The following is an 18,377-nucleotide window of genomic DNA, read 5'->3' on the forward strand; positions in this document are numbered from 1 at the left end:
AACTTAGTCATTCCTTTCAGTTCATTCTCCCCCCACACCGTCTTCTATTTCCAATAGAATTTATCACCTAATCCTGAATATTCCACTTTCCCATTGTCTCTTGCTTATGTCTTTTCAAATCCATTCTCACAGACTGAGACGGAAGCTCCCTCTTCAATTAGAGGAAAATAATTATACACTTTAGGATTCGGTATTATGAAATGAGTTCTGGTACTATAAAATGAAATGCAGTGGTTTTGAATAGACCCTACCTCTCTCCATAGAATCACTTGGTCTGTTCAGGGTATAAGTTGATATTTTACAGAGCAGATCTGCAATGGGTTTGAATGAGATGGGTGTCCCAAACAGATAAACCAGTTCTCTACATGCAAATGAATTCCAAGCTGCAGTCAATATTCGTGAAGTTAGAGTCAGCTGATAGGAACAGGAAGCAACGGACTGGACACTGAATTTCAAATGAGAAAGATATTTCCATGGATATACAAAAATGCAACATATAGGAGAAAAGAGGTGCTAAATTGCTATTTCTTCTCTTGTTGCCCGCTAATTATATATGAATCTCAGTATGCGGCCAAGTAAGTGGAGAACTGCCACCATTCTCATTCAGTGGCTGTCTAAAGAAAAGGACCAAGATCTCAGCTTAGAACACTGGGCAAGGCTGAAAGACGGCCAAGTGTTTGTGCAACTAATGAGCTTACCTTTAATTAAAGAAAACTGTAACTAGGTTTCCTAAATTGAATTCTCACTATATATAGGTTTGCTATTTTTTTAAGTTTCATATTTAACAGTACTGGTACGCAAAATTAGAAAAACAAAAGTGGCAATTACTTAATTAAGAACTAGTTTCATAGAAATACTAATAAAAATAAATTTGTAGGTAGCATTGAGTCAAATACAGTAGGAACAAAAACTTAAGGAAAACCAAATTTAAGGACAGCTTCTGATTTCCAATCACTCACAGAAGCACCTCTGCAGAGAGTTGCTAACAGTACAAACCTTGCTCAATGTCAGCAAGGTTTATGATTCACCTCATATTAGGCCAAAATACAAAAGACCCAGAGCATACATGACAAGAGCACCAACACACAGGACAGTACTTGCATTGAATATTCTTAGCAACATTTGTAAGAAGAATTTTGGTACTTAGTCCAACACTTTGGCACCCCAACATAACTGGGTTTGTTTTAATTGTAAGTTGACATAAAGCAAACATCTGTTGCTTCTAAAATTACTGAAGTCAGGGCACCTGGGTGCCTCAGCCACTTGAGCATCTGACTTTGGCTCAGGTCATGATCTCACGGTTTGTCAGTTCGAGCCCTGCGTTGGGCTCTGTTCCAGCTTGGAGCCTGGAACCTGCTTCAGATTCTGTGTCTTCCACTCTCTCTCTCTGCCCTTCCCCCGACTGCTATCTGTCTCTCGCTCTCAAAAATAAATAAACACTTAAAAAAATTTTAAATTACTGAAGTCATACAGGATTCCAATTTGGGGCAAAGTTCCTACTCTACAGGAAATTAATTACATATAGGTTAATGAAAGCAGTAAAGATACTTTGAGAAGGGAAACACAAATTAAAGATGATAATAATAACAAGTAGCATTTATTTAACGTTCACTGTGCTTCAAGCATTTTAACAAGTACCTTAAACACATATCTCATTTAATTTTTATAACATACCAATGAGACTGCTACTACTCCCCCTATTTTACAGATGAGGGAGAAAAATGAGGTGTGAGAAGCCAAACAACTTTCGTGATATTAACCAAGTGGTTAATAGAAAAGGTGGTACTGAAACACAGCTGTGCCTGACATCAAGTCAGTTTTCTTAGGCACTATACCATGCTGCATTTTCATTATACGGTACTGATCACAGGATTCCCTGTCCAATGGGACCAAAGTGACTCAGTTATTGACCTCTGAGAAAACAAAGGAAGGATAGTTTAATAAATTCCTGCTTATACAGAAATAAAGAGTTCAAAAGATCTGATGTTTTCACAAACTCTGAACTCAGGTTTTTAAGATGGTAACAAATGACAAGAAACAGATATCTTGGATTTTCCTGGCAAAACTAAATTTGAGGCTTTGTCGAGCACCTCGAAGGAAGGAGCAAATCCAACCAAAATGTCTAGAAATGCAGGTCACTATAACAAATCACACAAAGTTCCAAATGCTGACACTGGGGTAAGAGCGGACACTTCTTGCTGGTCGGCTCCCCCTAAATGACCTGCCAACATCTCAGACTCAACATATAAAACTCCAAATTCACCACCTTCGCACAAGCAAATCTATGTCTCAACCCCAATAGGACAGATATTCTCCCGGTCACTATAATTAACATTTCAAGATCATCTAAGACCATTTCTCCATCCACTAAGGTGCCACATCAATTTGCCAAGTCGACAACCAGAATATTTATGTGTATTTCCTCCTTCTCATCTGTATGCTACTTCCCTAGCTCAAGTCTTCAACAACCTCGGCTAGTATTTTTGCAAAACTTGTTTCTCTGCCTCCTCTTTCCTTTCTCATCAATATTACTAACTTCCCCATTCCATGCTCTAACAGTGGCTCCCAAATGACTATAGGCTAAAGTCCAAATTCTTCAGCCTTAATTTCCATCTCCAAACTTGCTACATGTTCGCTCAATTGCGTCAAAGGTAATTAATCTCATCTAGGCCCAATGATCATTCACTGCCATAAATCTGGTTGAAACTATTCTCTCTCCATAATGTGTGCTTACACTTACTCTAACCTACCCTCCTTTCCCTCATAGTAAGAAATAACATGGCATTAACGGAAGCAGCATATTGAAGCCAGATAGTTTCGGGAGCTGTACAATTGCAGGCAAGCTTAACCTTCTGAACCTCACGTTCCCCACTTGTAAAATGAGGATAATAGTACCACGCTTGCAGGGTTTTGGTAAAGATTAGAAGTAACATACATAAAGTGCATGCTCAGAAAAGGCACTTGATAGGTGATCGCCATTATTATTATACCCAAAACTTAGTCACTGTCTTTAAGGCCCAGATTAAATGCCATAAAAAGCATCTGTGTTGTCCTTTCTGTCTTAAACCTAAAAATACCTGATTACACCTATCACTTTTACAAAGCTCTTGTGATTAAGAATCCTGTCTTATATATCCTTATATCCTAGAATACCTTCTATTTATCATACAAATATAGCAAGCTTTTAATAAATGTTGGGTGAAAAAGACATGAATAAACCTCAAAGAATTAAATTTATTTTCTTGCATCCAATTACTTCGAAACATATTTTTTAAAGAATTTCCTATAAAGTCTTTTATCTGGAATTTCTGTGGGAATAAGACATTCTGTCTCAGAGATCATTCTGGCAGTTTACTGCTGAATGGTACATTCCAAATAGTTTATTTTTTTTAATGGAAAACTTTCTAAAACACTCCCAGCAGTCTTCAAAAGAACACTGAACAACGAAAATGACTTCTGTACCAATCACCCCACCACACTCCAGCACCACAAGGAATGCGTACGTATCACAGGTGCCCGGCAGATGTGGAAACGGCCCGTGTGCCTTTCTCTTGCATGCACTGCTGAATTATGCCCTCTCATGCACTGCGGTTCTGTGGATTGATAGGATATAAGACAGTCCTCACCCTTATTTGAACTGGTAAGCTTCAGATCCTCATGTATTCTATAAAACTGTTAGGGTTTTCAAAATTTTGTTTCCCCTTACTTTTGAGGCTGGAATCATACTGAATGGGTGAGGTCATCAAAAAGCCTGTCAACCGATAACCAAAATGGTGATGATGGGAGTACAAATAAAGTCATGAGCATGTGACTAACATTTACGAGGTTGATGGCACGGGGCTCAGTCAGCACACTGTAATAATGATCTCAACTGGCATAGTAAGTCGAAGACGTAGGTACTATTTCGATTACCATTTTACAGATGGAAAAACTGAAGTTCCGGGAGGTTAAGTGATTTGCTCTGGGCTGAGCAGCAGTGCGTGGTATCAGACAAACTGGAATCGCTGCACACCACCCTGCTGACTCCCACTTTTTATTCAGTGTTGCTCCCAATGGAATGATTTGAATAAGTGTGTTTGAGGAAGATAACCAAAACTTGACCCTTTAAACATCAGAGCAATTTATTTGAAATCTTTCTAACATGAATTGTATATAACCCTCATGTAATGAATGGAGTGTGTAACATAAATTGTTCTTGCCTGGATGGATCTACACTGATGATCACTCATTATGCTACAGGAAGTTCAGGGATGGCCTCTGAGCCCATTGAGGGGAAGAGATCCTAAGTGGACCTTTTGCTGAACTCCCCTCAACTATGATTTGGGTTTGTTGAGTGGCATTCATCCCCATTTTATAGCAGCCCTGTTCCACGACTCCTTTTGGAGGGATGATGGAGCCTCTAGCTGAGCAAGTTCTCTGATGTTTAGTCATTTCTCCACCCCTTGATCTGTGGCCTTTGCTTCTTACCTCCCAGATTTCTTCGGACAGGACAAAGAGGAAATTAAAAAAAAAAAAAAATGTACATCAACTCTTTGATGTACAATGAAGCCAAACATTGTCTATACTTGAGAACAGGGTTAAATCATCTTATGAAAGGATAGCTTCTGTTGCTGCTGCTGCTGAATTTGGAGGACTTCTTTTGGGTGGGGTTATTGTTATTGCATAAACTAAAGACAGCAGAAATCTAATGGCAGTGATTAGGCATTAACATGAATAATAATTTCATTAAAAATACATTTTGAGTAAGCAAGAGTTTGTTCTTTGTAACTTCAGGCCAACAAAGGAATTGTATATATATGCTGAAACCAAATTCTTTTCTTCACAAGAATAGTAAGAGGAAGATGGTTAGAATATAACACAGCATGAAAGATTTGCATTAGATATAAAGGAGATTTCGTGAAAGTGAGTGGTGTTAAACATTGGAATGATTTATCAAAAGTTTTTTTTTTTTAGTACAGTGATTCTATAAAAATTTTTTTAAATGACATTCAAACGAAACACATTTTTGCATTCATTTTGAAGAGCCAAAATAATTGTTAGCAAATATGGATATGTTTAAATTTGTAAAAGCAAAACTTTTCTTCTTCTACTTCAAGCCTACGTTAATATTCAAGAAGACAGACCCATTTCATTACCTAACGGAGCAAAGGCGGTTGTTTTAGCAATATGTTGAACTAATACTTCATCAAAAATATCTGAGAAATATGACCTCATACGGTGCAAAGATTAAGGTGCTTTCTGGCAACCCCTGCCCCCCAAAAGCAGGACTCTTGACTGCAGAAAACAAAGTTTTCTATGGGGAGCCACGAGGGCTGCCTTCTGTCCTATCAATCCACAAATTCTCAAATTACAGATCTGCTGTTGTTTTGTGACACATCTGCTTTGCAATGTAAAATAGTGTTTTCTTTAATAAGAATTCTTCAAAAAGCCCTTAGGCTCCTCGCCTTTGTTTGCACAGCCTGAGAGTTTTCATTTAAAGTTTTCACACTGTTTTTAAAATTCTCCATTTTTGTTTCTAAAATAGTTACGTGAAGTCCACAGACCTCTGTTTTGGCTTCACATTTTAGCTACATGGAAAAGGTGGAGAGAAACATGGAGAGAAATTCTTAAGGTTTCAATAACTGAGATTACTCCAAATGACCACCTTGTTTTTCTCTTTCCTTTGCTGTCAAAAATGTAGGAGGAGGAAAGCTATTTATATAACCCCTGTCCCCAGAATGCAAATTCTACTATGAAATGAGTAAATTCACAGGTAAAATCTACTATTGTTTATTCTGGCAACTCTGGCAATCCAATACAGTGGAAAATTAGAATAGGTAATGAAATGATTACAGAAGCATATGAAATTCTTCTCTACGGATCATAACAAGATTGATACGATATTCTCTATGGTCCCTAAATGGGACCTGAACCCCAAATACAGCTCCTATTTTTCAATGTAAAGTATACAGCCTTCAATTTGCTTCCAAGTCCAACCTTCAACTCCTAAAGAAATACCATCCATTCATCTCTTCATTAAATTTGGATTTTTTTTTGTGGTCTCCGCTGGAAACACATAAACTTGGTCTTTTAGAACAATTATGGGCAAGTATAATAAAAAAAATGTAAACTTTTTCACAATATAATGGGACTCAGAAGGTAAGCAAGTAATAAATACACACAAGTATCAGGACTTGACAGTCTCGAGCATTTATCTCTCTTCACCTTTACTCCACCCTTATGTTACTTGAAGCAGATGATAGCCACTTTGATATTCCCTACTCATGGTCCCTGAGGGAATTCCTTGAGCAGGCCTGATCTTTTTCAAGAATAGGAAATGCCGCTTTGTAATTCACTGTATTTCTACAATACACTCTTCTGTGATTCAATTTGTTGAGAGTAGGGATGATCTCGTTCTATGAAAATCATGAACAGTCCCTCAATACCAAATCTTATAGGGGGCAGCTGGAAGAAGTGTGATGATAGGCTGATGCAGTCAACTCCATCCTAAACATCTAATGTGATGCAGCAGGCACTGCCCTATGTAACACGAGTGTCACGCTATACAATTACTTGTAAGGGAAAAGAGTTTGGATAAATGAGACGTAAATACGAATAGAAAAAAGAAAAAAAAAAAAGGATTCAGAAACACGAAATAATGGTCTAAGCCCACAGCTGTATCTCTGACGTATTCTTTCTATTCTGCTTCTTTAGGCCCATCTTCAATTTTACCATCAGAATTCTTTTTTAAATTTCTCATTCCTCTTCAGTATCCTCCTTTTTAAAACTTCTACCTTTTAAAAGTCGGCTTTCTAAAGTCTTGAGTCCTTTCTTTTATAACATTACCATGACATGGTCCCTTTTATTCGATATTTCTGTCAATTCACTTGTATAAATCATTTGTTCTTCAGTGGTCAGGGTCAAGTATCAGGGACCAGAACCTCGTTTTGGGGGACATGCAATATAGAAATAATGAATTAAAGAAAAAGAATTTGGGTTCTAAAATGGATTAAAAATGATTGATTTCTTGTTCTACCTTTACTATCTGTATGACTGTAGGCATAAAGTTATTTATTTACATTCTCTATGGCTAAGTTACTTCAAACTACAAATGGAAAATAGCTTTTAGAATTTTTGGAAGAATAAAATGCTAAAATACGCATAATAGGCTTAGCCACAATGCAGGGCTAAAATAAGAATCACTAAGGTTAACTGTTATGGTTAGCTCTACCTTCTAAAGATGACATTGCCAGAAAGCAAGTTACCAATTCTTCAGATGTTCTGATTTCATTAGACCAAGACTGACACAAAGGCCTGGCTATGTAAATCTCCTAGTTGTAGGAGGCCTTGCCTGTATGGCAGCTACCTGATTTAGAGAAGGAAAATACTGGCTTCTTCTAGCCAATGTCCAGCTCAGTGGGCTGCAGGATTGCTTCTTTTATTCTTTGCATCGCACATCCGTGGAGTTCTACGTGAGATTTGCCTTCTTGATATATACAGTGAAATTTCCTTAGTTTTCAATCTAATCTATATCCTTTAACACAGAATTGGCTTTCCAGTCATGAGTCTCTTGTCATCAAGTCTTGAGATCCTATTTATCTTCTGGCATGGTACAGGATGAATATTTCCACTCCCTCAAAATTCCTATGTTTAAATCCTACCCTGGTCCACAACATGATGGTATTAGGAGGTGAAGCCTTTGGGCATCACGAGGGTGACTCCTTCACTGATGGGATGAGTGCTTTTACAAAAGAGACTCCAGAGAGCTCCCTAGTTCCTTCTTCCATCATGTGAGAACACTGCACAAACACAGAAAACAGACCTTCAACAGACACCAAATCTACCAGGGCCTTAATCTTGGACTTGCCAGGCTCCAGAACTATGCGAAATAAATCCCTGTTTTTCATTAGCTACCCAGTCTATGGTATTCTGGTACAGCAGCCCATACAGGCTAAAGCATGGTATTAATATTGCAAAATTTGTTTTGTTGCCCACTGATCATCTGACAGGCCTGGATGTCTTCAATACCAAAGGGGGAGTGTATACACTCCCACCCTGACAGCAAAGGGAGATCTTGTCCATAAAAAGCCTCCATCAGGAAGATCTAAAAAAGATAGCTCACTGAAATATTCTCTGGTGACCTAAGCTTACAGATGTTAAAACTGCATATGAAGGTTCAGATGTTTACTATCTTCCTTTAGGTGAATACGGCTCGTGTACATCCTAGAGTAAGGCATGATGCTTAACTTCATTTGCTGTTATTTATCATTTCTGCCAAAAGTGGGTTACGCATTTCCCTACATTCTTAAACAGAATTTACTGGCTACCATTTAATCTCTTTTAATAAATCACAGTCATCCTTTTGATGTACAAGCCGTACAATCATGGAGAAATGTCTGCAGGGTTCTTCAATGTGCAGAGTTGCCTGCCCTGCCATAGAATGGCTTCAGGCTGCTACGCTTTTTCACTTCTCATATATTTTTTTAAATAGTTTATCTCTCTCCTCCCTTGTTGTCGAGCTGTCAGTCAGCTGTCACTTTTTACTGCTGTCAGTGAGCCTGCCTTTATCGCACCCCCAATTTGATGCTGCTAATCTGCTGTCAGCTGAGAAATCAGCTAATCAAGACCTCTGAAATTACATTCACAATAAGTGGTGGGCCAAGCATGGGATGGAGATTGTGAGATATGAGTTCCAGTTCTTGCTCTGTCCCTCTCTGGCTGTGTGGCTACCAGGAGACACTTAACTTCTCTGAACCTTGGTGCTTCCATCCATAAGGAGCAGGATCCGTGTGTGTGTGTGTGTGTGTGTGTGTGTGTGTGTGTGTGTATGTGTGTGTATGTGTGTGTGTGTGAGAGAGAGAGAGAGAGAGAGACAGAGACAGAGACAGAGACAGAGAGACAGAGAGAGACAAAGAGGAAAGGAGAGAGATCTCAACCAGACTTGGAGCCTAACTTTCTCTGGCTGTCAGAAAGAACATAGGAAACTTTTTTGTGAGTTAACAGAAGGCAGGATAGGGGTACCACTGACCTTTTAACTGTCAAATTCAAGGATATGTTTTAGTCATCACTTTATTTAACCTTAGTCCTCTGAATTCAGTACTGACCATCTCTTTAAAGTCTTCTTCCCTTTGCTCCAGAGGATAATTCTTTCAATGTTGACCTTCTGACTCTTTTTTCTCCTCTTTTCAATCCTGGGCTGTTCTTCCACCAGCCCCTTAAGTGTTAAGAGTGCCAATAGCCAGTCTGAAGTTCAAAGCCAGGGTAATGATGAGAAACCAGCAAGAAGCCTGAGAAGTAGCAACCTGTGTGTCCTAGCAGTCAACTGAAGAATGTGTTATAGTGTATCAAACACTGCTGATATGTCAAGTAAGATGAGCGCTGAGAATTGACCACAGGATTTAGAGAGGCATGGAAGTCATTGGTAACCTCGACAAAAGCAATTTCGGTGGAGTAGCTATAAGAGAGAACAGTAGGAATAAAATTAGAAGCAAGTATAAACAACTCCTTCAGGAGGTTTCACTACTAACAGAAAGAAAGAAAACAGGCAGTTTCTGAAGGGAGAAGTGGAATCAAGGAAGGACTTTTTTTTTTTTAAGATGTAAAACTAATAACACTTCTCTTATGCTAACAGTAATGATCCAGAAGACAGGAGAACTGATGATGCAGAACAAAGGACACATTGCTAGGATAGTAGTCTTATGTATGCAAGAAGGATGAGCTCTGGCAAAAGTGGGGGCAAAACCCTTACACAGAAGCAACGTCAGTTCGTCTTTATTAACAGGTGTGAATTGAGGCACCTGGGTGGCTCAGTTGGCTAAGCGTCCAACGTCAGCTTTGGTCATGATCTCACAGTTTGTGAGTTCAAGCCCCACATCGGGCTCTGTGCTGACAGCTCGGAGCCTGGAGTCTGTCTCGGATTCTGTGTCTCCCTCTTATTCTGCCCCTCCCTTACTCATGCACTGGCTCTCTCTCTCTCTCTCTCTCTCTCAAAAATAAATGACCATTAAAAAAACTAAAACAAACACACACACACACACACACACACACACACACACACACACACACACACATACACAACAGGTGCGAAGAAGGAGAATATGCACCCAGGAACACATGGATGGGCAGACGCGGCGGTGGCAGCATACATAAATTCTCTGACGATTGTTTCTATTTTCTCAGTCATGATCTGAGAATGAAGATAGGATATTTGGAATCAGCAGTTTACAAAGAAAGGAAAATGCATGATTAGTTATCTATAGGATGAGAAATGTGGTCTGTTTGCCAGGCAGCTCACAGGGACCATATGAACTGAGAGTAGACTAATAAGTATGTTCTTGGATGTTCTTCTAATCAAATTAAGGGAAAAGTACAAACAAATTGAGAGTATCTGCAAGACAGCAGGTATGATGACCAAATATGGAGGTTAAGCTCAAGGAAGAAGGAGGAAAATTGGCAGAAGAAAAGCATCTCAAAGTAAGGAACTGGCCCCATCAATGGATGGTAGGGTCTTATGAGGCCCAAAGACTGAGTCAGGATGATAAAGAGAATAATAAATGAATCTCTCTATTTATATTAGACTGCTCCTTTGGCAGAATTTTTCTCTATTTTCATATGTTAATTAAGAGAGGGCAGAGAGGAAGTCAGTCCTTTATATTCAGGTGGCAATAAATGTTCTACGTTACATAACAATGGGAGTGGGTTAATTAATAAGATGGATTAGTCTTTACTAGGGGGGCTATTACATACCAGACACTATGCTAGGCATTTCACATATGCATTATTTCCTTTAGTCACTACACAATGCCTATGAGGTGATGACGTAAATGTAATAATCATAATCATTAAAGAACCTAGGCTCAGGGTCATTATACTTGCATAGGTTGCAGAGCTAGCAAGGGGCAGTCAAGACCCAAACACAATGTATGTATGTATGTCTACAGTGTTTAAGAGCTTTCCCATCCCCAGATGCTTAACACATATAATGATAGTTTCAAGAGATATTCTTTCTTGCTACTATTTTTCTGGTCTTTGAGAACGAGGCAGTGAGGGGCGAGCAGGGCAATAGGTAAGAGCTGTTGCCACAAAGCCAATCCTTCTGAAGTCCTATGTGACTGATGTGCTCTGAACTATAACTGTTATCAACTTTATAAATCCTCATATTTTTTGCTGAAATATGGCTCTTCCCTTTCTCTGATGAATATCCATTAGAGTATACACTATCATAGCACATTGTATTAATAATTTAATTGTATCTTCCACTTTGTTTTTACTTAAATTTATTTTTGCCATGATCAAAAAATATTTGTATAGGGACAGAGATAAGAGCATTTAAAAGTTTTTTCTTCTTCCATCATCTTGGTTATGTTGCCTTTGGAATTACTAAATATTTTTCAACATCTCAACAAAATAATACTCTTTTAAGACTGCAGGCATTAGAATGATTGTCATTCATGCAAATAATCACTTACTTACACTATATGAGTTTGGGGTGGATAAAGCAAATTACCATTTGAAAATAATTCAAATAACACTCTGGGCTAAGACCTTGCTTATGAATGTTATCTTGGCCACAATATTTCTTAACCTTCTTCCATTTAGCTAGATTTATTTATGGTAATATAGTCCAAATTAATAAACTATTCAATTGCCACAGGTGTATTAAGTATATGATGTTGTAGGAATATATCAGATGCAAATGAATTTTAAAATACATTATTTATTTGGAATTCTATAGTGGTAATAATTAAGATGTAGTATAATTATGTACTCACTTAAAGATGTACATTTTGAGTCTATATTATATGAAAAACTTAAAAATGTATCAAAAAATAAGGTTCATATTTTAAAAATGTGGACTAAAACATAAACTGTGTTTTAGCTCATCATAGATCCTAAAGTGTAACAATTATATTTTCCAAAAGTTGAAATTCTCTCATCCCACATATTATATATATAAATACACAAATACAACAACTATATATGCATATACATATGTATACATACACATGTGTAACTGAAAATCGAATTTGATCTTAGTGTCACTTAGCTTGATAGTTGTCAAAACTGCACACAAATGATTAAATGTTTTTGACATATGACCTTTGCTGATAGGAAGTATGAGCAGTAAACATAAAACTGGATCAAAAGTCATAGGGTCTAAACTTTAATCCAATGTGTGACAATAATCAGCAGTGTGAGTGCAAGCCAGTCTCCTGCTTCCCTGGGCCTCTGTTTTCTGAACTCCATAAAGTAAAAATTGGGCAAGGTTGTAGAACTTAAATTTTATGACTCACTAACTTGACTTGGTATTAGGCAGATTCTTCTTCAATGAAATATTAACTAGTAAAGTCCTCAAATAAATCAGCATTCTGAGTGCTGATGAGGACTACTGATCCCACAGCAAAATCTAAATCTAGAATACAGAAAATAATGCTGACCTCCTGCATAATGTGCAGACATTAAATTGTTTCCTGATTTCATTTCAGGGATGGGGAACAAACAGCTGTCCCTGAACTCTTTTTAAGGACATCGTCAGTTACAAACAGCAGCATCCCCAGCTAGGATGAGTCCCACTGAAGAAAACTTTCTGTTCACACGGGAGAAATATTCCTAGTGGTAATAAAAACCGTTTTGCTAGGTTTAATCAGAAGTGAAAAGGAATTTGAGAATGTTCCCTTTGAGCCACATCATCCACTGCTCATTCAGGGTGGGCCTAGCAACAGGGGTAATAAAAAATGTCCTTAGTAACAGAGAAAGAGAAATGGCAATTAAGTGTATTTGCAACCTAATATAGAAGACCTAACTCTTTATTAAGATAATATAAATAATATAAAAAAAAAATGGAAAAAGGAAAAAAATAGAAGGAAATAGCATGGGAAATGAAAGTAACCCAAGCAGTGCAATTTAACACTGATTTACTTAGAACAGTTTGCTACATACATATAAGCCCATGGGCATAAGCTGAATGCAAAGGCTGAGAAACATGCTTAACAATGAATGACTTCTGCAACAAAACAACAAATAAAGAAACAAAACAGTAAGTGTTAAAAAGCCAAAGCAGCTTGCTTTGGGACACCAATAAATAACAGAAAAGAAAGGACGAACTCAATATCAGAACTAACCATTCAGTGATAGGTTGGACACATGATTATTTAAAATATTTGTAAATCACAGCATGGTGAAATAGAATTCGATTCTCCAATTAACCATGCTTACGCTGAAAAGTTAAAATTGGCAAGAACACCACCAATTTCTATACATTTGGTGAATAAAGTATGATACAATATTGAAAACAGAGCCAAACATACTGACCTGCTCACATCAGGAAACCTGATGGGAAAGTAAATAACTTGGCACTTGGGTCTGATGATGCTTTCCAGATCCTTGGGTCTGTGATCAGGAATCAGCTTCATAAATTTTCCAATAGAGGTGAGAAATGACTCCATGTTAAAAACCGAGTTGAATACCACCACATCAGCCACCAGGCTGTAAAGGGAAAGGATAAATGCAAATGATAAACCCACACTCACTCACAGCTATTTTTCATAAGCCTAAGTCCTCTGTGTTAATCAGAGTTTATACTGTCCTTGGGCTTGTAAAGAACTCAGCACTTCCCATAGTATTTACTAAAATGCCTCTAATAGAGAATTAGTTTCATTAGCATTGTATCGTGGTAAGTTTGATTTCTGGCATCAGGAAAGAAAGGCAGGAGAGGAATCAAATAATTTATTGGGATCTTATGAGGCTCCAAACAAAGTTTATTTTTCTGCAATGCTAGGACTTTCTATAACATCAACAGTCAGTACAGCAGGACCTTTTCCTTTGTGGCCCAAATACCCACGTTGGGTTTCTGTGTCAGTGATATACATCGTTTTACACCATACTACACTGAAGAGAACATCTGCCAATCCCTTTCACTACCTTCAAGGAGATGAGTTCAGATAAAGCTACTTCCCACAAGAGCATACCTTCAAACACGTGGTTAAAGTCTATTTCGTGTTTAGTCCTTGCTTCAAGAAACCATTAGGTTTTTTAAAGCTCTGGAACTGTACAGGAAGAATTATATGGGATATCTCTACAAACAACTTATTTCACTATTATATTATATTTGGGGTGGCCAAAGAAGAAGGACCACAATACCATGGACCTTCATAAGTAAATGAAATAAATATAATTTTAGCTATTACTTTTGATGGATACATTGTGTTCCTCCCTTTAATATTTTTTAAATAAAAATAATCTAAAATACATTATTATAAGGAAATGTGAAAACAAATTTTAGGTGTCATAACTATGTCAGTAGTGTTCAAAACAGCCCATAACATTTTATTGAAAACCAATGAACACAAATGATAACCATGGGCAAGCTGGATAAAACCTGAATATGGAGTATGTTCCCTTTATGAGTCAAAAAAATGATTTAATAAACAATTGTTTTGATTTAAGCAAAGATTTTTGCCTTAGGCAATGATTTAGGGTCTCGGTGTCATGGGATCTCAGCAAAATGCATACAAACGTTTTAGTGAGAAGCTATATAAGTTCAAACAACAGTTAATTTTATTTCACCCTAAAAATGACAGATCAAGAAAACTAAAAAGTCCGCAAGACGGCAAAACACAAAATGAATAAGCAGAGCTTATAGAATAGGAATACCAAAGCAAATCCTTCGTTTACTGAGGACAGCCAAAGTTCCTATTATTAATACACAGCGGAACAAAAAACCTACAAAAGGAATGTTGAACTGCCACCTTTATGCCTCCCCTGCAAAACTGCTTTTCCATACAAGTTTTTTTTTTTTTAGTTGCAACCTAGTGGAAATTTGGGGGTAGGGGTGATAACAGCACGGATAACACAAAAGAATGTCACAGAAGTGCTGACACAACACCAAGCAATAAGGAAGCCAATATAATAATATACCAAAAGTTGAAGGATGTTTTACAGCTAGTCTGTTTTCACCGTATGTCACATATTGTAATAGCGACCCACAGGTCATAATATACTGTTACGACACGTGTTCATAAGTCAGAGGGCTAGTGAAACCTCTATTTAAGGTGAGTGCTTATGTCAGTCACCTCTAAAGTCCTTAACTGCCACACGGTCAAGAAAGAAATCCGACAGTGCCAACAAAAGCAGAAGTCAGCAAGAAAACTAAAGAAACATTTGAGGAAGCAAGAGTCATACTTTTCGAAGAGAATCTGAAACAGGACTGCTTCCTGACACTCTTATTTTTCCTCTGGACAACTGTGAACCATTTTTTTCTCATTAAGAGGCCAACCGATGATCGAGTCCCCTTCTTTCTCTCCGAGCTTGTTGATCGGTTTACCCTCTTAAGAAGAGCAATGCCGGAAAATCATGTTGGAACCCTTATAGTCTCATTCCTTTCGACCAAACGCAATCTTTTATAAAACAGAGAGATGAGGGGTAGTGAGCTGAAATTTTTTATAGACATCTGCCCTCCTAGGGCATGCAACCTAACTACTTACATTCCTAAAAACCCAGTCTCTGCTAAATTAAATATCCAAGACGGTCTACAGAAATATTCTTTTCATGCATTTTCTCTCTGATATGAGTGGGTGTAACTTCCATTAACTTTAAAGCCACCCATAAAGGGAAAAATAGACTTAATTTTTTTCCCCAGTTATTTCTCGGGGGTAATAAACACACACTATCTGAGGAAAAGAATGATGCTAATTCAAGAAATCAAAAGAATATTACAAATGTTTTCCATATTGATAAGGCACAGAATGATTTTATTTTTGTTTTTAAAACATATTTCCCTTCTCTGTTTCAAGATAAAATAAAGTATTTTAATTTTATTATGAAATTTCAACACGGTTGCTTTTTTTATGAGACATTTGACGTGAAGCAGTTCCACTCTATTTTGATAGCACTGCCACTTCACAATTGAAGCAGCTTGTAAAAATGATTGCAGGAAAACATTTACGAAATGCTCGAAACACGGAAATATTACCATAGAGTTGTTTTTCTATGTCAACTAAACTATGGAATATGCTGTAGGAGTTGGGAGTCTGTTTAAACACATCATGAATCCCAATTGCTAAGAACTATTAAAAAAGGTAGGATGTACCCTATCACTGCCAAATTGATTCTATTTGATTGTTACAGTTATGTGAATAGGATACACCAGCAAAGCCATTTCAGACTTGTTATTAACTTCTTTCATTAACTAAGCTTCAAGAGATACACTTTGTGGAAGTAACAACAGAGAAGGACCATCACCTTTGAAATGTCATGGTATTTTAAGGCTGTGCGATTTCAGAAGACTCAATGAGGGGAAAAAAAAAAAAAACAACCACCTAAAGATTCATTTCCCATAGTTTTCTCTTACAAACAGTTAAAAAAAAAAAAAAAAGACAAAAACCCCTTGGTCTATTACTTATTCCTCTATAAATTTCTATTTTGATTTCAGCTGGATATATTGAAAGTGGTTGGTAAATGAGAATGGATGAGAACTGACTAACTGCTCTTTTCTAAAAGTACCCCTTCTACAATACAGGATGGAATCAAGGGGTAAAGATGGCGCCTTGTGGACACTTTGATTCTATTTTGAATGTTGTAGAAAATAGATAACTAGTTCAACATACATCATTAGATTGTTACATATGTGTATTTTATAAGAGGGTTAGCTGTGTGTGTATATATATATACGTATACGTATACATATATATACGTATACGTATATATATATATATATACAGCAAAGGCACAAGCAATTACTACTACCATGGAAGGTATGTTTACACTTATGCACCTATTTCAAGATGTTTTCTAAATAAGTGTACAGTAGGTCTTCAGATTTAAAAGCGAAATCTTTTAGCAAAGGACTAAATATAATGATACAATGAGAGATACCTCATTGTATACCTACCATGAGAGAATTTGGTTGTATCCATACTGAAAATCCCTCTCCTGACATTTCTTGACAGGATATACCAATTGGTTCTCATGGAAGTACAGAATCTTTTTCAACTTCCCAAGGTCAGGCCGAAGGGCAGTCAGTTCAGTCAGGTTCAGCACTGAGCTTGCAAAGAGGATCCTAGGAAACAAGGAGATTAAAGTTTACTGTCCCAAGTATGTGTGAAGCGGTCATCCTTCGCCTTCCTCCCCCTTTCCCTCTTCCTACCCCCCCAAAAACATATCCCCTATAGGGACACATCAATAGTTAAGCCTTAATACCATGTAGCAGCATTCTAAGTTTTGATCTCTTAAAAAGCAGCTGCTAAGAACTATAAAAGCCCTGAATCTCATTGGTCTTCTCAGCTCAGTTACTGAGAGATGCAAAAAAAAAAAAAAAAAAAAGCCGGATGGATTTTATTGAAAAAGGCAAGAAAAGCTCTATCTGAAGGACAAGTGGAACAAAGATAAGGCTGACTGGGGAATACTTTGCTTGCCAGTTTCATTACACTTTACTTCTTTATGCAACCAACTACTGAAATTCAATATACGAGCAGGAATGGCACATGTTCATGTTATGACATAAACCCTTTTGATTTATGCAACAGACTTATTGAGTGTGGTCTTTTTCTCTTGGCATGTTTTCTCACTGTCCCTATCTGCCACCTCTCCCTTTTTCTCAACTGTTGGGCAATATTTGTGGTTTTCTTATTTTTATTTTATTTTATTTTTTATTTTCCATTACTGGACTGCTAATGGCACCAGATGTATAATCCAGCAACGTATGATCTATAAAACTCCTTATATAAAAAATAAATATAAAAAAGAAGAAGAAAGCTGATTCCTTATCTTTGGGAAAAAAAGGAACTGAAAGCTTACCTATTATGTTTATAAATGAAACAGTGTCCATTTACTTATTCATTCCACAAACGTTTACTAAATGCCTAATGTGGGCCAGAGTCTAACCGGGAAGAAGAGAGAAGATGAACCAAGACAGCCCATCAGGATAAACGCTACCTGCACTTGTGACATAAACAAAGAATTAACAGAAAGAAACCCGAAAGGAGTAATATCGCTCTAGGACAACCTCGAAACGTTTCCCTAACGAGGTGCCTACCACATATGGACACAAAAGAGGAACAAATTACAGTCCCTGAACAGCTGAGGACACTTAGATGGCACAATTTTGATAGAATGCCACCTTTACAACATAATGTAGCATCACTTGACCCTTACAGCTTTAGTTCCATTCTACATAATGAGGTTCAACAAGGTTAAGAGTTTTGCATTTACTGGTAGAAAGTGGCACTGGTAGATTGACGCTGGTACAAAGTGGCAAAGCAGAGACTCCTGGTCTTCGAAAGCCTGAAGCACCTTTCATTATGCCACGGATATGAACTGGCTGTGGACCACTTAAACACTGCAAATGATTCTTTGTGTACTTAATAAATACAAAATATCATACTTGTTATTACCATGATTAC

The 18,377-nt window shown here is 37.4% G+C and overlaps 1 protein-coding gene across 6 annotated transcripts in view; it reads right to left on the reverse strand.

Annotated features, from left to right (window-relative positions):
• The window catches only part of GTDC1 (glycosyltransferase like domain containing 1), a 390,883-nt gene that overhangs the window by 182,042 nt on the left and 190,464 nt on the right, over nucleotides 1–18,377 (reverse strand). For all 6 annotated transcript variants that reach the window (XM_042948684.1, XM_042948683.1, XM_042948685.1 and 3 more), the window contains 2 exons: nucleotides 16,868–17,035; nucleotides 13,291–13,464 (listed from right to left, as the gene is read on the reverse strand). In XM_042948684.1, the coding sequence (XP_042804618.1) occupies nucleotides 13,291–13,464; nucleotides 16,868–17,035 (342 nt within the window). The remainder of the gene's footprint in view (nucleotides 1–13,290; nucleotides 13,465–16,867; nucleotides 17,036–18,377) is intronic.

Source organism: Panthera leo, chromosome C1 (assembly GCF_018350215.1).
Source record: "Panthera leo isolate Ple1 chromosome C1, P.leo_Ple1_pat1.1, whole genome shotgun sequence".
Classification (NCBI taxonomy): Eukaryota; Metazoa; Chordata; class Mammalia; order Carnivora; family Felidae; genus Panthera; species Panthera leo.